Consider the following 22,360-nt stretch of genomic DNA (forward strand, 5'->3'; position numbering starts at 1 on the left):
ATTCCATCCACTTCTTCAAATACAAGAGCATTGAAGGCATTATAGACACAAACATTCACTTCAGTTCAATTCAACATTCACAACAATTTGTGATAATATGTGACCCTTGGAAATCATCTTGAAATATGAAAGATGACTAAATAAACTTTCCATTGATGTATGGTTTGTTAGGATAGGACAACATTTAGCAGAGATACAACTATTTGAAAATCTGGAATCTAAGGGAATTGCCTTTAAAGTTGTCCAAATGAAGTTCTTAGCGATGCATATTACTATTCAAAAATTACGTTTTGATATATTTACGGTTGGAAAATGACAAAATATCTTCATGGAACATGATCTTTACTTAATATCCTAATGAGAAATTTTGACCCATATAATGTATATTGTTGGTTATTGCTACAAATATACCCATGCCACTTACAAATGGTTTTGTGGTCCAGGGTCACATATGGTCTCTTTTAGAGATTCATTACAACTTAAAAGGGCCAGGAAGATATTGTTGCATGTAGATATTGCTCTTTCACACTTATCTGGAACCAGTTCACTGTTTACACAACATTTATTTAACCCTTTAAAGGAAAAAAAAACACAATAGAGAGTTCAGAGACCAGGATATTTGGAAACCAGGAAGTAGGAAGAGATTGTCAGTACGTTCACTTGGGCATTACGAGTTGTATTATAATTGTAAATATAGGTTTGTATTTGCATGAGACAGTTGAACTTGATGCAGTCCTGTTTTGTCTCCATTGTGTCCATGAAAAATAAACAGGTAGGCTCAGGTTGTTTTAGTTTGAATATACCTAGAGTCTGTACATAAGTTGGGCATATGCCTAATGCCATAATTTCACGTAGACAATAGACAACACCGCAATAACCAATGGCCATTTTATGCTGTCTTTGCGGAATGTGTTTTCTTGAGAGCAGAGAGGAAAGACAGTGAGGGGGCAGAAGAAGAACATAAGAAGACCAAGGGATCACCATGGAACAAAGTATTATGTAGTGTTTTCTCAAATCAGACAGCAACCTTACAGAGAATGCCAAGATGAATCAGTCCAACAGGTCAGAGTGTGTTGTTTAGTTAAGACAGGGGTGGGGAACCTTGATCCTCGAGGGCCGGTGTCCCTGCATAGTTTAGCTCCAACCCTAATCAAACACACCTGAACAAGCTAATCAAGGTCTTCAGGATACAGGTTGGTATCTTTTTTTTCAGGGTTGGAGCAAAACTCTGCAGGGACACCGGCCCTCGAGGATCAAGGTTCCCCACCCCTGAGTTAAGAGGTCAATGATTGTTACAATTTCAGAACAAATGATCTTTGTTTGAATTAGTCTGCAGTTAATATAAGACAGTAGTATTTGCCTTATATTATTGTATGATGTAATATTGTGAACAGAAAACATATATGTAAACTGTCAGTTTGCTGAAACATTGTCAACTAACTTGTGTTTTTGCTCTTCCACAGACTGTTTCTGTGGTGGGTTCAGTGGATGGCCCCAGAGGAAGAGGCCAGATGGAAATTGGGTCCCATGACCGCCTGGATGAAGGCGTGTTAAATCAGGAGCTGTCTAATGGGCTTAACAAACATACAGGAAATGAAGAAAATATTTGTGATGAAGAAATCAGAGGCGTGGCCAGGGAGCAACACCAGCACAACTACCACGAGGGAGCTGGATGTATTTCCCAGACACCGGGTTGGGTCCCTGAGCATGCTGGGAAGTCAAATTCTGAATCTCAACAGGTTGCTTGGAGTGGCCAAAATGCCAGTACACCAGTGAATGATGTGGATATGGAGGATGCGCGAACCCTGGTGGCCTTTTCTGCTACTGTTGGCTCACTGCCACCTTACACCAACCATCAACCTTCTCAGACTCCTACAGCTCAGCTGTACGAAAGGTTCAATCAGGAAATGTCCAATGGAGGTGAGGAGGCCAGACAGAAAGGTGTGGATGGTGAGCTGTACCCCCCTGAAGATCTGAACACTCTTCAGGCAGCACTGAGCAAGGCCCGTCATGGCCACAAGCCACCTAACTGTGATTGTGATGGCCCAGACTGCCCTGACTACCTGGAGTGGCTGGAGAAGCAAATCAAAATGGTGGCTAACTGCCAGGATAAAGGTTCCTGTAAGATTTCGGGTGCTCCTCCACAACCACATGCACAGCATCGTCATGCCCAATCCCAACCTCAACAATGTGGAGGTAACCCCTCATGTGTGCAAGACCCAAATCCACATCCCCATGTTAACCAGCCTTCTGCCCCTAGACCCTTTGGCCCACCAGCACCCATCCCCTGCTCCCCTAGTGTCCTGTCAATAGCCAAGGAAAGAAATGTTAGCTTGCAAACAGCAATTGCAATTGAGGCTCTGACCCAGTTGTCTGCCACTGACCCACAAACTGTTGTTCCTCCAGGTGAATCTTCACCTGCAAATCACCATCAGCATCTGGCAACCTCCTACCCACAGAGTATGTCACAAGTGGTCTCTTCATCACCTGGTCCTCTTTTGACCTCTTCTGCCTCCTCTGCTATGCCACAGTCCATCCCTCCAGGACATTATCCTCAACAGGAGCTATCATGGGATCAACAGAGACCTCAGTCACAGGGTGAGGCCCCTGCACCTAACATTTTGTCTAGCCCATCTCACTATGCTTCTGCATACCCATCCTCCAAGTCCCCATTTGCAAGCGTACACCCATCAACCCCTAATTCCCGACCTCAGCAGTGGAACCAGGGCGCAGCTGGAAGCTGTGAGAAGAACTCCCCTCGAAACCCATGGATGATGGTGAACACAGATTCCCAGCCTCGTTTTATAAACCCATCCCAAGGCAGCAGTGACCCAGTGTCCGAGCTAAAGCAACTCCTCGGAGACACCGGTGGAAAGTACACCAACTCAGCCTTTAAGTTCCCACTCCCTCACCCCAGCTTGCAGGATGGTCGCAAGGGAAGCCTTCCTGGGATGCCTCACATCAAGCAGGAGATGGACACGAAGGAGTACCTGGGCTCAGGGTGTGTAGTCATGGGCCAGGAGGGGATGGTAAATGGCCAGCAGCAGTTCCAGGGTCAGCAGTTTTCCCCCACCATTAGGCACTCAACTCAGGCAGCACTACAGCAGCACCTTCATCATAAACGTAACCTCTTCTCTAATCCCCCCGCCTTCAATCCGTTAGCCCCCATGGCTTGTCAAAACCTTCGTAAGTGGTGGCCACAGCCTATTCCGGAGGGTCCTGTAACCATCAAACAGGAGCACAAGGAACCCAAAAAGAAAAAGAGCGCTCAGAGTTCTCCTCTTCTCAAGCAGCCAGTGGGTGGGCTTTTTGGTCCACTGGGCACACCTCTTCCAAAACCTAAACAGATTGTTATCAAGAAACATAAACAGAAAGCTTCCCAACCATCTTTCCTCCCACAGAACCAGATTACAATATCGAAACCTCCCCTCATCTCCCCAGGATGTGCACCATCCCTATCTCAGCTTATTCCATCTCTACCAGGCATGGAAGCTGGGCTTCCCCCCTCTCAGGTGGCTGGGATCCACCCAGCTCCAGCTCAATCTCAGGAATCCATTTTAAATGGCAGTAGTGCACCTATCTCTGAAAACACACTTTCTTCTTTTACCCCTGTGTCAGTCCTAACACCATCCACCCAGAAGGTGATAGCTTGCCCAGCCCCTGCTGGGCCAAATGATAGCATCCCAACAACCAGTACCACACCTCAAACCTCTACAACACAGCAGACTCCTTCTCTGGCTGGCCTCAGTAACCTAGATCCAAAATTCGAAGAGCTGATTCGCCAGTTCGAGGAGGAGTTTGGGGACACCATTCCCTCAGCTTCTGCAGCAGAGACCCCAGAGAATGACCCTGCTCAGCCAGTGGTGACCGAGTCACAACCAAACTCAGGACAAACCAGAACCGAGTCACCATCCCCAAAGCAGCCAAATAACTGCCCTCCTTTTCCCACAAATGATTCTGAGCCCATGCATGAAGGTCAAAAAGACATAGCTGAAAGACTGAACGAAAAAACACCATTGCCATCTGAGGAGCTCTGTACTATCAAACAGGAAAGTGAGGAATGTGAGGTGGACGTGAAACCTTCTGGGCTGCCCCTGTCTGTAGCTCAAGATGCATTTCTGGAGCGACAGCACCCCTTCATCACACCTTTCTCCCCTCCAGCTAAACGTGTAAAGATTGAGTCATCTGGTGGCGTGACAGTGCTCTCCACAACTGCATGTTTGTCTGAAGACAGAGAGATGGACGATTTGAGTACTCCCACCAAGGATATCTTTCCCTCCTCCCCTTCACTTAAAGGTTTTCTTGAGTCACCATTGCGTTACCTGGACACTCCCACCAAGAACCTGCTGGATACACCCGGAAAAGATGCTCAACCTGACTTTCCCACCTGTGACTGCATTGGTAAGTGAGAGGATTCAATCCAGCAAAATATGTTGGAGCAATTTTTGCAAGGTCACTTATATTCTCAAACATGACGTTTAAAAATTTGGTGACAGTATAGCACATCACATCACACCACCCCACATCCCATCACATGAGAAGGAGACCCGCTTAGCTAACTCAACCTAACCCTCTATTTTTTCAACTTTTTAAACTGTGACATTTTCACCTCTGTTTATGTTTGATGTAGCTTTTAGCATATCTTAAAATATTCCATTAAACTATGATATAAACTAAGCTGATCATCAGAATTTCCTTCAAAAGCCCCAAATGTTTCTGCATCAGCACATTTCTCAGGGTAGTGTTGGGCCATGTCTGAGAATGCATGCTCTATCAGGGGCCCATGCATTGCATTGCAGTCTGTTGCAGAGGAACAATATATTTGAAGAAAGGAGCCCATTGTAATTCTCTGGGCCAGTGCAGTGCACCGCCTTCTGTCTATGTTCAGGCTGATGGTACAGTGAGTACAGCTAGCTTCTGCAAACGAGGCAGTCACAATGAAGAGAGCCTGCTCATATATCATATGATATACTGTGGCCAGACATCAAAGAAGGGAGGGAATAGGGAGGACAGGGTGAGAAGAGATGGACTGCAACCTCTCAGCTAGGGCCCCATATCTCTTATTGTGTCATTTCATAGGTTTTGGTAAAGTGTGTGAAATTTGTATTATGCGTGTGATATATTTTTTGGCAAGTAAGAAAAACAGTGTGCATTCAAGGATAGTGAACTCTGCCTGAACACTTGTTGAAGCTTGACTGTTACTAAGAGCAAAGGACAATAGAAGGGAGGTTTCCATAGTGAATCCTTATAGCACTCTGTCAACACCACAGGGAACACCCAGTGTAATTTGATCTTACAAACACACTCAGACCTGCCCCATATGTAGTACCTTCAGTAGATATAGTCTTGTTAGAATTAATGTAGACAATGTTTTTTCTTACTTCGTGCTTCTCCGTGTTAAGCACTTGATTTTCCCATGCTGTTAGCTATTCTTACATCTATTGTTGATATTTTACCCTGCTGAGTAAGCAGGTAGTACGCAGCCACTAGATGTTTTTCTTCTCACAAACACTTTTTTTTTGTAAGACTTACGTAGGACGTTCCCACAAATCATTTCCTGACTTTAGCCACGCCTTTATCCCTTCATACACCCTGAGTGGAATGTGACCTTAGATTGCCTCTTTCCCAGACAAGCTCTCTGTCCCTTTCTCTCTCTCGCTCACCCACACATGACTGACTCATACTGCCGTTTTAATGGCATTACACATTAGCAGTCTAAACTGTTAATATCATTTGGATTATTAGTCATTATTGTATAATAGCGTGTCTGTGCTTTAACCGGCATTCTCTTTCACTCTCTGTCTCCCCTAGATCAAGTCCTAGAAAAGGATGAGGGTCCATATTACAATCATTTGGGATCTGGGCGAGACATTGCTTCAGTCAGACAAATAATGGAAGAGAGGTGAGAGGCACCTGTCACTGTCCGAAGTATTATTGGTTCAGATAGCATTCCATAATGTCACCTTCTTTACAGCTCTTAATGTAGAGATGTTTATTTGCAAACACAACCTGCAGGACATGTAAGGGCCATGTGGGATCCTACTTTGAAATCTGGTTTTCATTGAACCAAGCAGGATAATCACGTGTGTATCTGTGTTTGGATTCTTTCTTGATCTATTATTAGAATGGTATAATTAGCTGGAGAAACTGTTTTGAAGGATTTAAAGGTCAGTCAGCTTGTTTTTCCTTTGGCAATTAGCTTTTCTGTCTTGTTCTTTCTTAGTAACGTTACCAAAAAAGTTACAATGAGCAACAATCAGACAAACTCAAGTGAAAATCCATTTATAGATTCAACTATATTTTCCTACTGTTTGAAAGTATTAAGCTTCAGAAACCACAAAGGAATACTACTGACCGCACATCATTTGCTTTAAGAGTTCCCTAGCGACCCTGTCATTGTTCTGCGAGAGTTGTTTGGAAGCTCTGGCAGTTGGATCCTGGCAACAGATTCTTAACCAGCTGAGGATAAGCATCTCTCTTTTCTGCCATTTGCTCTCCCTTCACCCCCTCCTCCCACCTTCCTTCTCTATGATCTTGTCCCCAGGGAATTCCTGACCCAGAATCCAACAGGAGTAACAGGAAATATCGGCATCAGCAGATCCATACAGGGGAGAGACAGGGAGACAGACAGACAATGAATAGCAGGGGAAGAGAGAAAGAATTTAGAGGAAATTAAAGAAATAGGAGGTGAAGTGATGAAAAGGGTGGTTTATATACATCCTGTAGGTTTTACATTTAGATGCACATGGCAAAAGGAAGCCAGAATTCCTTTACAGCAGTGTTGTCATTCAGAGTGTATTAGTTAAAGGGATAGTTTAACCAAAAATTAAAATTCTGTCATTAATTACTCACCCTCCTTACATTTTGTTCCAAACCCCTAAGAACTTCTTTCATCTTCAGAACACAAATGAAGATATTTTTGATGAAATTCGAGAGCTTTCTGACCCTGTATAGACAGCAATGTAATTACGATGTTAAAGGCCTAGAAAGGTAGAAATGACATTGGTTAAATAGTCCACATGACATCAGTGGTTCAGCCGTAATTTTTACTTTTTTTATGCAAAGAAAACACTCTCGTCAATGCGCGTCAATGACTGACACAGAAAAGAATAAATTTATGAGTAAAGTTGTTATTTTTGTTTACTTTGCACACAAAAAGTATTCTTGTAGCTTCATAACATTACGGTTGAACCACTGATGTCACATGGACTATTTTAACAATGTCCTTACTACTTTTCTGGGCCTTGAACATGTCAGTTGCGTTGCTGTCTATGCAAGGTCAGAAAGCTCTGGGATTTCATCAAAAATATCTTAATTTGTGTTCTGAAGATGAACGAAGGTCATACAGATTTGGAACGACATAAGAGTGAGCAATTAATGAATTAATGATTAATGAATTTTCATTTTTGGGTAAACTTTTCCTTTAAAAATGCATATACTTTAAATCAAGTTTATTGAATATATATGAAAATAATTGACATATAGGTCTAAAAATTTATTTACTCAAATTTCAATGATCCTGTGATCATTGAGAAGTGTAGATAAATATGAAAAGCTCCACAGGGTGTTGACCCCCTTTTCCCCTGTAAGCTGACCTTTGGTACACTTGTCTACTCTTATTGCTTTATTTAAGAGCTGATTGAGGGCACAGTGGCTGTATTTCTATAGCCCGAGTCATCTCTTCTGAGATAAAGGGGGAGCTGGTGGGTAGAGGAAGAACCTCCCCTTTGTTTGTCTGTCAGACAGTGACTATAGCCTCCTTAAGCCTAAGCCTGACCCTTTTGTGGCCTTTGACCTCAAATCCCACCCCTGTGGATCTTTGGAGCTTCTCCTGCAGACTGTGTAGTTATATCTGAACAGTATTTATACTTAGCACATGCTGCCCAGGCTCGTGCACGTGGTGTTTAATTTAAGGAGTCAAGCAGTTGTTGACTGAGAACATGAGCCATCATATACACTTGTGTGTAAACACAAGGACTCAGTATTACCAACTACTTCAATATATGACACACACCATCTTGATTTGATTGCTACATACATGCACCCAAAGCTGTATTAAGTATCAAGGGACTTAAAATGTGTCTTTATTAACATTGAGGTGGGCTGTTTTTTTATGTTGTCATCAAATCGTAATTTGAGTTTGTCACTCAACTTCTGTCCCCTTGTTTTGACAGGTATGGGGAGAAGGGTGAAGCCATTCGTATTGAGAAGGTGATTTACACAGGGAAAGAAGGAAAGAGCTCTCAGGGATGTCCTATCGCTAAGTGGGTGAGTATGCAAACGAAGTGTCTCAAAAATCAACTAAGCATTGCGTTACCTGAATGATTGGGCAACAAAACAAAAATTTACAGATAATTTACTCACCCCCTTCTCATCCAAGATGTTTCTTTCTTCAGTCGATAAGAAATTGTTTCTTGAGGAAAAAAAGTCAGGAAGTATCTCCATATAGTGGACTTCAATGGTGCCTCCAGGTTTGAACTTCCAAAATGCAGTTTAAATGGCTCTAAACAATCCCAGATGAGAAAGAAGGGTCTTATCTAGCAGAACGATTGGTCGCTTTAGAAACAAATTGGCAATTTATATACTTTTTAACCTCAACCGTTCGTCTTGTCTAAGTCTGTGTGAACTCTTTTTTTTTTCCCCGGTTTAATACGGTCAATACAGTTAGGGTATGTTGAAAAATCTCATTTTCTTCCTCAACTACATCGCTGCAGTACCGACCCAGTATTTACAAAGTGAACATACAAAGTAGATTAAATGCCCTTTACAAAAAAAAAAGGTAAAACAGTGATATAGGACTATTTTGACATTGAAGAAAAAACAAGACAGGAGTTTTTCGACATATCTGTATTGTACGGTGGCCGAGAGAGCTCAACGCACTGCAACTTAAGAAAACACATGCAAACAGAAAAAAACGACAACAAATAAGAAAACATCTTCATCAGTTTGACAACACAGGCTCTGCGAATCCTCACAACGCAAACACAAATACGGAAACACGCTCCAAACTCAGAAACGCGCTGCAAACACACAAAAGCGCTGCAAACACACGAACGCGCTGCAAATAGCACGGACCACAACGGAAATGTTTCAGGGGGACCTCAAAAAGTGACGAACCCATCTGGGACCTGATTATTTGTTCAGTGGCTGTTGGTCAGAGCAGAGGTGTTGTCGGTGAACTAAAAGGTGATAGTTTATCACCTTTTAGTTCACCGATAACACAGACAATTTAAAGACGGTTAAAAAGTAAATTGTACTTTAAAATAAATTGTCATTTTGTTTTGAAATAGACCGATCGTTTCGCTAGATAAGACCCTTCTACATTTAAACTGCATTTTAGAAGTTCAAACCTGGAGGCACCATTGAAGTCCACTATATTGAAATAAATCCTGAAATTTTTTCCTCAAGAAACATAATTTCTTATCGAATTAAGAAAGAAAGACATGAACATCTTGGATGACAAGGGGGTGAGTAAATTATCTGTAAATTTTTGTTTTCTGTTCTTTCTTTTTTAAAAGGATAGTTTACCCACAAATAAAAATTCTGTCATTATTACTCACCCTCGTGAATCCGAGAGCTTTCTGACCGTGCATAGACAGCAATACAAGTACCATCTGGGATCAAGGCCCAGAAAGGTAGTAAGGACATTGATAAAATAGTCCATGAGACATCAGTATTCAAACTTAGTTTTATTAAGCTACAAGAATACTTGTGTGCAAAGAAAACAAAAATAATGACTTTTTTTTCAACAGTTTTTTCTCTTCAGTTTAAGTCTCCACTATACATGCGTGTGTGGTTCTCTTATGAAAGGACACACGGAAGGGAAAAAAATGTTGCGCACAAAAAGTATTCTTGTAGCTTCACAAATTAAGAAAAATATGAAGATGAAAAAAGGTCTTAGGGGGTTGGAACAACATTAGGGCGAGTAATTAATGACAGAATTTTCATTTTTAGATGAACTATCCCTTTAAGAAGGTCCTGTATCATTAGGCTCGTATAGGGTTCACCTGGGCATGTTTCTTAACGCCTTCTGGCATTCAAAAACATCTAGTCGGAGTGCACTATTTTTAGTTTTTAACTTAAAATACCAAAAGGCAGCAGACAAAATAGTCCCTTTGAATGATTAATTCTGTTTTGCTGCTGTAAGCACACCTACAACTTTACACCTTTCATATGCCTTTATCATTACTGACTGTCTTTCTCTCCGTAGGTGATTCGTCGTGGCAATGAGAAAGAGAAATTGTTATGCATTGTGAAGCAACGGCCTGGGCACCACTGTGCCAATACTGTTATTGTTGTTGTCATCATTTGCTGGGAAGGTGTGCCCCGTGCTCTGGGAGATAAACTCTACAAAGAAATAACAGAGACCCTCATTAAACACGGCAATCCCACCAGCCGCCGGTGTGGACTCAATGATGAGTGAGTTTTAAACACAACTGATGTTTTCAAAGAAAGTGGTGACAGGAATTTATATTTTTGGGTGGACTAATTTGGTTGATGACTGTAATGTTGAACTTGATGGGTATCCATGCATTGGTCAAATATTTAATGATTTTCTGCCAAAATTGACCTAGAGACAATTTCATTGGATATATAATTACATTATAACCTGTTTTCAGAGTTATAGTAAAATAAACAAATTGTTTATGCATGTCACGTTATTGGCTAATATTGCAAAGGTCTTGCATCATATAAATTCTATTTATTCCACTCTTTGATAAAGGAGATCCTGTAAACAAAAGTATTACGAAACATGTATGATTACATATGAAGTTCTCGATGCTTGTATCTGATGACTCTATAATAAAAAGCCATCTATTGTAATTAAAGTAAATTCATGGTGGGTGCCTTTTGCAGTCGAACCTGTGCATGCCAAGGGAAGGACCCAGAAACCTGTGGAGCGTCCTTCTCTTTTGGCTGCTCCTGGAGCATGTACTTCAATGGATGCAAGTATGCTCGAAGCAAAACCCCTCGCAAATTCAGACTGCATGGAGAGCACCCCGAAGAGGTTAGTTTCACATGAATAGTTTGTTAATGTATTTGGTGCTTATTTTTACAAGCCTAATAAAAATAGCTGAGAGTAATTTCACGTAATCCTAGCTGGCTGTAAAATTATATATATATTAAAAAAAAAATCAAATTAAGTTTTAAATATGTTCAAATATGAATGAAATAATTACTACATTTACATTTACAACTACATTTATTAATGATTATGATTAAACAGTATGTGTTGCATTTTCATTGCTCACAAGAAATGAGTTGCCATCCAAAGGTTTTAAATTTAGTTGCTGCTCCCATCAGTATTCTGGTCTGGGTGCCAAATGCTACACTCAATTTACAATAAAAGCATTTGAAGCTGTTGCACTATGCAGTTAATTATGTACTGGCAGATGAACCTGCATCTTGTTTATTACATAACATTTTGTCGCATATTTTATTGTAAGACTTTTTGGTAATAAGACAGTTTTATGGAAGTCACCATCTTTGCTATTTACTCTAGTCAATGTGAGTCAGCCTTTTGGGACAAAAAAGGAAAGCGGAGTTGACTTTAATTATTGTTTTTATTTAATCCCAAACCCTGACTGTGTGAACACATACCCTTTACTGTTCATGATAGCCCATGTAAACTCATTTGTATTTTGTTTTGTACAGGAGGACAATCTCAGGGATAACTTCCAAAACTTGGCCACACATGTGGCTCCTGTGTATAAGAGGCTGGCTCCCCAGGCCTACAGTAACCAGGTTTGTTTTATTAGAAATTTCACACTACATTGAATGGTACACAGTTTATATCAGTCAGGCACATTAAACCAATCAGCTTTTCTGGTAACTGTGGACTTTGGTGGGGGTTCAGGTAATCTAGTAGTTTTATACAGTAAATTATGGTATCAGGATGTGTTACAGAAATAAACTGAAACTGAATTAATCTTGTTTCTTAAAATAATTATTTTCTTTTTCTGTGTTATTAAGTGTTTAAATGAGAAGATTGCTTCAGACTGTCGGTTGGGTTTGAAGGAAGGACGGCCATTTTCAGGAGTCACTGCATGCATGGATTTCTGTGCCCATGCTCACAAAGACCAGCATAACCTCCACAATGGCTGCACTGTGGTATGTTATTAATTATGATTTATTAGTACATGTATTTGTATATATGATGTTTGATTATAGACAGTATATATTTTTTTTGTCTATAATGACTATTTTTGCATCGTACCTATTTTTAAGCGATACGTATATACATCATCTGAAAGCTGAATAAATAAGCATTCCATTAAGGTATGATTGTTAGGATAGGATAATATTTGTCTGAGATGCAACTATTTGAATATCTGTAATCTGAGAAAATCACCTTTAAAGTTGTCCAAATTAATTTCTTTGCAATGCATATTACTAATAAAAAATAAGTTTTGATATATTCACAGTAGGAATTTTACAAAATATCTTTATGAAATATGATCTTTACTTATTATCCTAATGATTTTTGGCATAAAATAAATTGTTGGCTATTGCTACAAATATACTAGTGCTACTTATGGCTGGTTTTGAGGTCCAGGGTCACATATATGAAATTAATTATTTACTTAAGCCTTACACTTCCTAATTCTGTTACTTCTAGGTGTGCACTCTCACGAAAGAGGACAATCGCAGGGTGGGCACAATCCCAGAAGATGAGCAGCTGCATGTGCTTCCGCTCTACAAGATTTCTCCAACTGATGAATTTGGAAGTGAGGAGAACCAGCGTCTCAAAATGCAGACAGGAGCAATCCAGATGCTCACTAACTTCCGTCGACAGGTTAGAAAACTTCCAGAACCTGCTAAATCCTGCCGGCAGCGTCGGTTGGAGGCCAAAAAGGCTGCATCTGACAAGAAGAACAGGAAATTGCAGCTTTCGGAAACCCCAGAGAAAACGGTCAAGGTGGAGATGCACCACATGGAGTCACCCCACCCTCAGCAAGGCAATAAAGGTCAGTGGTTAAATATCAGTTTATCTCTATATACATAAACCAGTTTTTGTTTAAAATAAAGGACTATTTAGTTGGCTGAAGTGGGAGTATTTTAAGAGATGTGCTCTTTGGACTCTGTGGTGTCATTATTTAAATATAATTTGGCATTCCCAAAGATTTTGAATGAAATTGACACTCTAAAATAACTATAAAATATTTGTTTACTATATCATTTTTGTTTGTGTGTTATCTAGCTATTCCAAAACAGGAGGTAAAACCAACCATCAAAAAAGAGCCTGTCGACCGCTTCCAGCCCTTCAATGGAGCCATACATGGCTACCCAGCACTAGGGAACGGCAAGACAACCTCTGATCCCCACAGCATGCACAGTTCGTTGTCATACCCTGGTAACTATGCAAGAGGTCGCATCCCTACCAACAGCCAGCCTCCTGCACAGAGCCCCATCAATGGCTTTCACCCCAACCTCCAAGAAATACGCTACGGTTATTACAACTACCCTCCCAGTGCACTTTTTCCTCCTGAGCTCTTGGGATATGATAATGGAGCCTGGCCCAAAGCTGGAGAGCCCTCTGCCACAACATTTGACCAGAAGCCAGATGTTCAGTGTCTCCAAGCCAAACTGGCCCAGGCCTATTCCAGCCGTCCCATGCAGCCACAGCAACAAATGGCTGATGCATCCATTCAAGGTTTCTCACACCCTTCTGAGGTTTCCCAGTCTCCTGTTCCACCTAGTCGTACACCATCTACGCCCATCATCAAGCAGGAGCCCATGGATATGCCCCTATACGATGGCAGATCGGATGGGCAAGCTCAGAGCTGCCCTAGCACTCCCAGTACCACACCAAAACCTGAAGGCTGGCCTGGGCACAAACCAAACGGCAGCCTGGTCCCTAAAGGCTGGGATGGAAGTATCAGGCCAGGTCCAACTGATTCGCCTTTCACTCCAGACAAGCAGAGGCTCCACCAGCAACACCCACACCAACACGAACACCCTCAGTATCTACAGCAGCAACAATGGAATTCCTATTCCTGCCCTAACACTCCAATGGCATCCCCTGCCCCATCTCCGTCCCCATCCCTAAAAGCAGGTCTGTCACCTGCACCCTCTCCACACCCGTCCACCCCAAGACAGTGGGGTAGCCCTGCCCCTAGTCCACAACCTAAAGCATGGGGTCCTTATGGACCCATGGGTTACGGTGCTGGTGGTATCAGGCAAGGCAGTCCTGCTGGTGCTTTCCCCGACAAAATGCTTTCCCAGGCAAGTGGGAATTGTGGCTCTGCACCTCTGGGACTCCAGGAGAAAGCCTGGAAATCTGGTGGTGGGTCAGCAGCAGGCAGCACGCCATCTCCGGCTCCCGAGGGACGTTTGTTTCCCGATGCACTGCAAAAGTCGGACGGTCAGGCATGTTGGGACAGTGAGGCAGAGACCCAGAGTGAACGCGACCCCGAGGAGGATGATGTGTGGTCAGACAGTGAACACAATTTCTTGGATCCCAACATTGGAGGAGTAGCAGTGGCCCCTGCTCATGGTTCAATCTTGATTGAGTGTGCCCGTCGGGAGCTCCACGCCACCACGCCGCTTAAAAAGCCTGACCGCTCTCACCCGAGCCGCATATCCCTGGTCTTCTACCAGCACAAGAACCTGAACCAGCCCTGCCACGGTCTGGCTTTGTGGGAATCCAAGATGAAACTCCTGGCCGAGCGAGCACGGCAGCGGCAACAAGAAGCAGCTCTTTTGGGTCTCTCGCAGGAAGAGATAAAGGCCTATGGGAAAAAACGCAAGTGGGCGGCTGGATCAGCGAGCCCGTCCCCTGGACAAACTAAGGACAGACGAGAAGGTGTGATGACACGGATGGCGCCCACACAGCATACCACCACCATAGTCACAGTTTCACCCTACCCATCCACACACCTCACTGGTCCTTACAGTCGATTTGTGTGAAATCTTGTAGACTGTTGCCCCCTGGAGCCAGAGAGTGGGAATAGAAATGATAAGGATCATGAGTCTAACTCCTTTACCATTCGCTTCCCCTCTTCTAGCTCTAATGCCTCTCTCAGGCCACCAGAAGGGAGGTAGTATAGAGGAAGGGGCACTTTTTTCACTTTTTTTCTTTTACCTCAAATTTTGGCAGCAGTTTGGGAACTCCCCAAATGGACATGCTGCCTATGGTGCTCTTGCTCTCTCCAACGTGGGAGGGATTTCCATAGCTACCCCTCCTTAAGTGAATTTGATGATCCTAATTATTATTGCTCTATTATCAATATTATTACAATTGCTATTGTTACTGTCAACGTTGATATTACAGGTATTGTTATTATATTATGAAGATGACTATTTTTTATTTTAATGTTATTGTTTTTTCATCATTGTTATTAATATTATGTTTTTTTCCCCCTCTTGACTAAGAGGGACTTACTTTCTTCATTCTCGCTTGTTCATTATGAACACGAGAACAAGCTAATCAGCATTTTTTGTTGCGCTTTTCGCCTCTCCCACCCTCACCGACCTCTATCGATGAAGCGCCTTCACATCATCGCAAGTCGCATCTCTAGGAGTATCCGCTCATTGCGCTAGTCACTGAACATGTGACCAAGAGAGGACCAGACACCAGCTTGGGCCTTTCTGTTTGGTGCCACTCTAATGAAATCTGTAAAGTTTCTCATCCCTTCAAATGGTGCTTCGTTTCAAGTCTCTAATTTTGCCCTCACAATATTGAGGCAGGTGCTGGACCTGGGTGCTCTTTAGCAGCAGATGTCAGTCATGTTCAGTGATGGTAACTGGCTTAGCCTTCCATCGTGTCATCTGATTGGTGCTGACTCATTTGCCTGCAGTTTCATTGGCCATTCTTCACTACCCATGTGACTAAGTTCTCTAAGGTGCTGATAGTGCTAGCAAAAATCCACCTTAATCAAACCGCCCTAAAGAGCTGCAGAAAACCCCTCCTTGGGTCTTAAGCTTATGATTTCCATAATCCAGACTCAGCTCAGACAGGGAATTCTAAAACTAAAAATTCTAGAAATTCAGCAATCTCTGCTTGATTCACCCTAGATTGGCTGTAGAGCAGAGACTTTGAGCTGCAGTAGGTAAGAAATGATACCTTTAAAAAAAAATGAATTGCCATTACAGATGAGTAGCTATAGATGTGTAACATCAGTGTATCTGGTTGGTTTTAGACAGCAGACTGTCCCAAACAAATCTACACAGGGTAAATGCTAGAGGGGGACTTAGTTCCCTGTCATTGTTTTCACATATGGGATGTCCAACACAACCGCCCCTGTGTAAACTGAATACGTCTTCCAAGTTCTGATTTATCTGTAGTTACCCATTGGTGATGATGATTTTATTCAAAGTCGGATATTTTCTTACCCGCTGCTGGTTAAACCCACCAGCCTAACGGACAGAGCACATTTCTTGGAGTTGGTGCTACTATGAGTCTTTTCATACTCCCCTCTCGTTCTAAGCAGCCCTCTTCTCTCGTTTTGCCCAGAGAGATCACCTACACCTGGAATTCATGGTGCTGATTGGCAATGCATACAGTTTCAGCTCAGCGGGTGCATGTATAATTACGTAATGGGAGTGTGTGTGTGTGTGTGTGTGTGTGTGTGTGTGTGTGTGTGTGTGTGTGTGTGTGTGTGTGTGTGTGTGTGTGTGTGTGTGTGTGTGTGGTGCTGGACGGAATGTATATGAACGCCTGTCTGTGAGCTACATACAGAGAGCAATGCAGGGCTGCTGCTGGTTTACACAGGGCTGTAAGATGCTTGACACTCACAGAGGAGATCCTGGTGCTCATTAAGTGGTCCTAAAGCTCTTTACCTCATGTTGTACAGACACTGGTCCCAGTCACAACATGCTACAAACACATGGGCGCTACAGACTGCAGGCTTGCTGCCTACATCCACATTCGTTCCTACTTTTTTATTATTATTTATTATATGATAATGATGATGATGATTATTGTTATTGTGATTGCTGTCATTTTATTTTTATTTTTTTTCTTCGTTTGTTCATTTTAGAGAAATTGTAAATATTGAAGAGAGGATTTTATAAAAGCACTTTTAATCTTGATTTTAATGAGGAAAAAAATAAGAACGGATTATTGACAACTTGAAACCTAGTTTTTGTTTTAATGGAATTTTATTGGGAGAGATAGAAATGTAAATAGTTAAATATTTAGGTAAGATTATTTAACTGGTGAGGGATGATGGCCTAATCATGAATGATTCCTGAATTTTTAGTCAGTTGTCTGTATGTCAAGCCGTCAACAACAGACCAACAAAGCAGGATGTTTTGTTGGTCTACTCAAGATACTGCTGTCCTTCCTTTCGTGAGTACTGTACTTACACCAATACCTCTGTACTACCATTGTCACCGGCTTCCTTCCCCTGCATCTGATCCACATCTATAAACCATAAACTAATGGAGAACAAAGAAACGAATGTGAACATGTTGACTAATACAGTTCGCAAGGATTCAGGACTCACATTTTTGTTTCATTTTTAAAGCGGAAGTACATCGCTTTTACATGAAAATTGCCCTTAGAACCGAGGTGTAAACTCGCAGTTTGAAATGTGACAGCTTTTAGTTCAAAACTCAAGGTAACTCATGTAACGCTTGTTATTTTTTGTTTATTAAATATTGTGTGGGGTGAGTCTTACAGAGCTCTGCACTGACATTATATTATCTCGATTGTCACTTTTTTTTGGAGATGTGAGACATACCCCTCAAGTTTTAAAAGCTGAGTTTCAAGACTGCTCTGTTTTATTCACCCTGAATGGCTTTTGAACCATGGTGCTACCCCCTAGAGTTCACTGTGGAAAAGACTCTTGGCAAACACTGTTGCTACAGTTCTTCGGGCTCTTAAACTGATATGTGAACTAGTTCTGATAGGAAACATATATGGTGCTGATCATTTTTAAATCTTTTTACGTAGTGATTTCTGCAACATTTCTGATGATCACGATTTAAAAAAAAAAAAAAAAAAAAGCACTCCAACTGATCCAGTTTCCCTTTTTAGCCATCACCCTAAATAATTGAAATGGTACTTGAAGAGCATGATGGCAGGTGGTGGAATAGGTACTCTCATGCTTTTGATGTGAATAGACTGTTCATTTAATATTCTGGTGCTACCTGAACTGCCCAGAGATGCGTTTTTACCCATTCTGATATTTTATACATTTTGTCATTTTATTGAATATACTCATTCTTTTTTTTTCTTTACTCACATCTACCTTTTGGCCACGGTGTCACACGAATGCATCCAAATACACACGAACACAACACTCTCACATACACACACTACTCTGCCCCCTCTATCAGCACTCACTGGTAAGAATATCAATCATGCCCAGTTTTAAACATCAAAAGGACAAAATGTCTAAAAGTGGAAAAAAGAAAGAAAAACTGGCAGCTACATTCCTTTATGAGTTAAAGATTGTTCTTGGTTCTATTTTTCATGTTGAGTATGCAGTATGTAAAAAGTGTTATCTTTTGTTTGGTCTCTCTCCTTGTAGCTGTATGGTGTATTATGTGAATACATAGCGTATGTGGTAAGAGCCACAATACTGTTTTATGTTCTAAACTAAGAAAAAAATAAAAAAATATCAAGAAAGTTTGTGGCCATGTTTATTCATTTACTGAACCTACTGACTGCCAGTCTTGACTTGTTCACAGAAGACTCTACAAATTTATGTTTTGCATGAGACATTTATTTTAAGACTAACATTACATTTTTTTTTCTTTTTCTTCTTTTTGTGAAATGACTTTTTCTTTTTTTTCTTTTTTGGAATAGTAACGAGGTGTAATTTGCTATAAGCCCACACGATGGCAATAGAGTTCAATTAACGTGGATGTAACGATGTAAAAGTGTTATAATTCATCAAACGTGATTTTGTTACTTGAAGAAAAACATTTAGCCAGGTGCAGACTGGGTAAGGGTAATTCATAGAGTATATTAAATAGAAGTTACAATGAATTCAGAATAAATTACTTTGGTAATACTGTTGTTGACCCTGTTGTGTGTAAAACTAAAGATTTAACACGTTGTATAAACTGCATAGCTTTAAATGTGTGATTGTTTGTATTTCTATGAACGGTACAAAGTTTCAGTTTATGTTCTATGATCATTTTCATAAAAATGAAGGGGCTTGTTGATGTTAATTTGAGTTTTATTTCATTTCGTTGTTACTAACATGGTAAATCTATCGCTGTACAGAGTGAACTTGCAATCCGCAGTGCATTTTGGGTAATGTAGTTCATAACCATATGGTTAAAAAGAAGAGAATGAAACTGTGAATTGTGACTTTAGAATCGTAAGTTACCTGCATATTGAAAGATGGGACAATGTACTAACTAAATTATGTATTTACAGATTGTGATACAAGAACAAAGACATTTGTTGTAACGCTGTCCCATTTTATGCTTGCAGGTATGAGTTATTGTGTTCATTTTATTTTATTATTGTTCTATTAATTCTCAGTATTTATAAATCTTATTAATTAGGGACAATTAGCTACATTTTTGTCTTATTCAAGAATAAAATATCAGAAGCCACAGACAACCACTAGATAATTTATTAGCACCTAATTGTAGTTTAGATCTGCATTGTATTATATTAAAGCCCTGGAGGCCTTTGCCCAAACTGTGTATCACTATGTAGCAGCGCCACCTGTTGGACAACTTTGATATAAAATGTGACCCTGGACTAGATGTCTGCATTCCCGCGGCTCTCTCACCCGACCAGATTTCTTGCGACGCGGGAATAAATTTCCAAATAAAAGCGGTTGCGGTCGGTAACTCTGGTGTAATTTGAACGGGAGCGGGCGGTAACAATATCCCGTTCCCGACGTCTTTTCTGAACAGCAAATCTGCGCTTTACTCATTCATATCGAGCACCTGTAGGCTACAGCCTGCGCTCAAAACTGTTATATGCACTCGACCAGTGCTTTCAGAATCATGCATTTTACTGGCAATGTCTCATAGGCGCGTAAAGTTAGGGTACTACTGGTGTTTTTTCTGTGGGCAACTGTTTATCAGTTTATCAGTGCCAAAATCTTCATAAGGTTATGCTGTCTGATTTTTCGCAAACAGTGTGGTTGTTAACTCCTGACCCGAGCCCATCTTTTTTCCCCTTTGCTAAAACAACTTATACTACTGTTTTGGCAATTAAAATAGTTCAGTTTTGCATGAAATGACAAAGTGGTTATAATTTCGTTTCTTTTTTATTAAGTTAATTTAGAAAAAAAAAACGTTCGGAGCATTTTTTTGTTCGTTAAATGTAAGCTTTTCTTATTTTCTTAAAGTAACTCAAGTGGCGGCGGGAGACAGTAAATTGACCTACTCTCTATGTTTGAATTTGCCTTCTCAAATCACGAATTGGCTAAAATAAAATCTATAGATTTAAATAATATAGAAATAATAGCCTAATAATATATAAATGTTCGCTATTAGGCGCATTTCCAATAGTTTTTGCGGAGAGTGGAAACCAAAACGCGTTTAAGGACACGGAGGCACAAGTGCGATCAGTTACATTTTTTTCAGTGGAAACTATTTAACCGTTATTTTTTTGTCAGACATGATGAATATATTTGTAGAAAGCTTTAAATTAGTACTTAACGAAATAAAACAAATCGAAAACAAAAACTATTTTATTATGTAATGCATTTTTCTCTAAAGACGCGTCCAATGAGGAGATGGATGAGGAGGATCGTTAACTTCATCATCACTGACTCAGAAAACAGTTTATAAATAATTAAAATATCTCCTTACTATATTTCACAGTCATGGTAATTATTTTTGCCGGTGCTTTGTGGCAAGCTTTATCCTATTGCGTGCACTTGAACGCGTAACCCGTCCAGCTGCGCTGAAGATGCGCTCAATGCTGCAGACAGGACCGTCCGAGCCGCTCTTGATCATGTTCAAGGTAGTCATGGTAGCCTGGTCTGTTGTTTCCACCAGCACTGCATTTTTTATCACCATTTGAATGTCTGAAATATCATTTCGGGCGGGAGCGGGACTAGAAAAGCAGTCCCGCGCAGACCTCTACCCTGGACCACAAAACCAGTCTTAATAGCGCGGCTATATTTGTAGCAATAACCAAATATACATTGCATAGGTCAAAATGATCGATTTTTCTTTTATGCCAAAAATGATTTTCATTAAGATGTTGTAAATTTCCTACCGTTAATATATCAAAACTTAATTTTTGATTAGCATTATGCATTGCTAAGAACTTCATTTGGACAACTTTAAAGGCGATTTTCTCAATATTTAACTTTTTGCATCCTCCAGGTTAAGACTTCAGACTTGACTCGGACTCCAAGTTAAAGACTCTTAGGCAAGGAAAAAAGTGGGTATAGGTAGGCCGTTTCTACCACTTAATATACAGTATAAATGTATGTATACACACACACACACACACACACACACACACACACACACACACACACACACACACATATATATATAGGTTATTACGACTTTTTATCTCACAGTTCTGATTTTATTTACTCGGTGAGATATAAGTAAAAAAAAAATTGAGGGGAAAAACTATGTTCTTAGAATTGCGAGATTATAGCCTATTTCACAATTCCGGTGCGGGGTAAATTGTGCCTTTGGGGAGAATACAGTGGGGTAAATTGTGCCAGTGATTATTTAAGTTATAAAGAACATTTTAATGTCATGAACTGTAATGCTATATAAAATCAAGACAAATTCAATACAAAATTGCTAATTTAAGGTTTATTTAGATATCCTTACCCTACTTTCTACTTTTTCGTAAAACACAAAAAAACTCAAATACACAATATATGATATTTGTGAATAATCAGAACGCTGCCTGTTAACAAAACGCCGTCTGTCAATCATGTAACATATAGGAAAGAAGTTACTTTCTTATTTACATTTCTGAACATCCCATTGTGACTTTTGCCACTTAAAAAACTGACAAACGGCAGGTAAATCAAACACTGATGAGGCACGCTCATCTTCTCACACAGATTATCCCCTGTGGGTATGTAGGTCTAGATCATGGATGCCCAACCCTGTTCCTGGAGATCTACCATCCTACAAAGTTCAGCTCTAACCCTAATCAAACACACCTGAACCAGCTAATTAATCTCTTAGGTAGCACCTGATAATTACAGACAGCTGTGTTGGAGCAGGACTGGAACTAAAGTCTGCAGGTAGGTAGATCTCCAGGAACAGGGTTGGGCAGCCCTGGTCTAGATGGTCTAGATCTGGACTATTACTTAACATCCCACTGGCACAACTTAACTCTGCCCCTTTGGCACAAATCACCACAGCCCGACATTTTTGAAAGACTAGCATGATCCCGCAGTTTAGAGCTAACATTATGCTAACTGTATAGACTCACTGTGTAGCCTACTAAAGCACT

General features: G+C 40.8%; 1 protein-coding gene across 1 annotated transcript; it reads left to right on the top strand.

Annotated features, from left to right (window-relative positions):
* The first annotated feature begins 1,484 nt into the window (after nt 1–1,484).
* Nucleotides 1,485–18,577, top strand: tet3 (tet methylcytosine dioxygenase 3). The gene is made up of 9 exons (XM_073840640.1): nt 1,485–4,401; nt 5,812–5,902; nt 8,175–8,268; nt 10,211–10,419; nt 10,858–11,008; nt 11,656–11,745; nt 11,974–12,111; nt 12,620–12,968; nt 13,202–18,577. Exons 1-9 carry the CDS (start codon nt 1,512–1,514, stop codon nt 14,908–14,910), a joined length of 5,721 nt encoding a protein of 1,906 aa, XP_073696741.1. The 5' UTR covers nt 1,485–1,511; the 3' UTR covers nt 14,911–18,577.
* Nucleotides 18,578–22,360: the final 3,783 nt, after the last annotated feature.

The sequence above is a fragment of the Garra rufa genome, chromosome 5 (genome assembly GCF_049309525.1).
Source record: "Garra rufa chromosome 5, GarRuf1.0, whole genome shotgun sequence".
Taxonomy (NCBI): domain Eukaryota; kingdom Metazoa; phylum Chordata; class Actinopteri; order Cypriniformes; family Cyprinidae; genus Garra; species Garra rufa.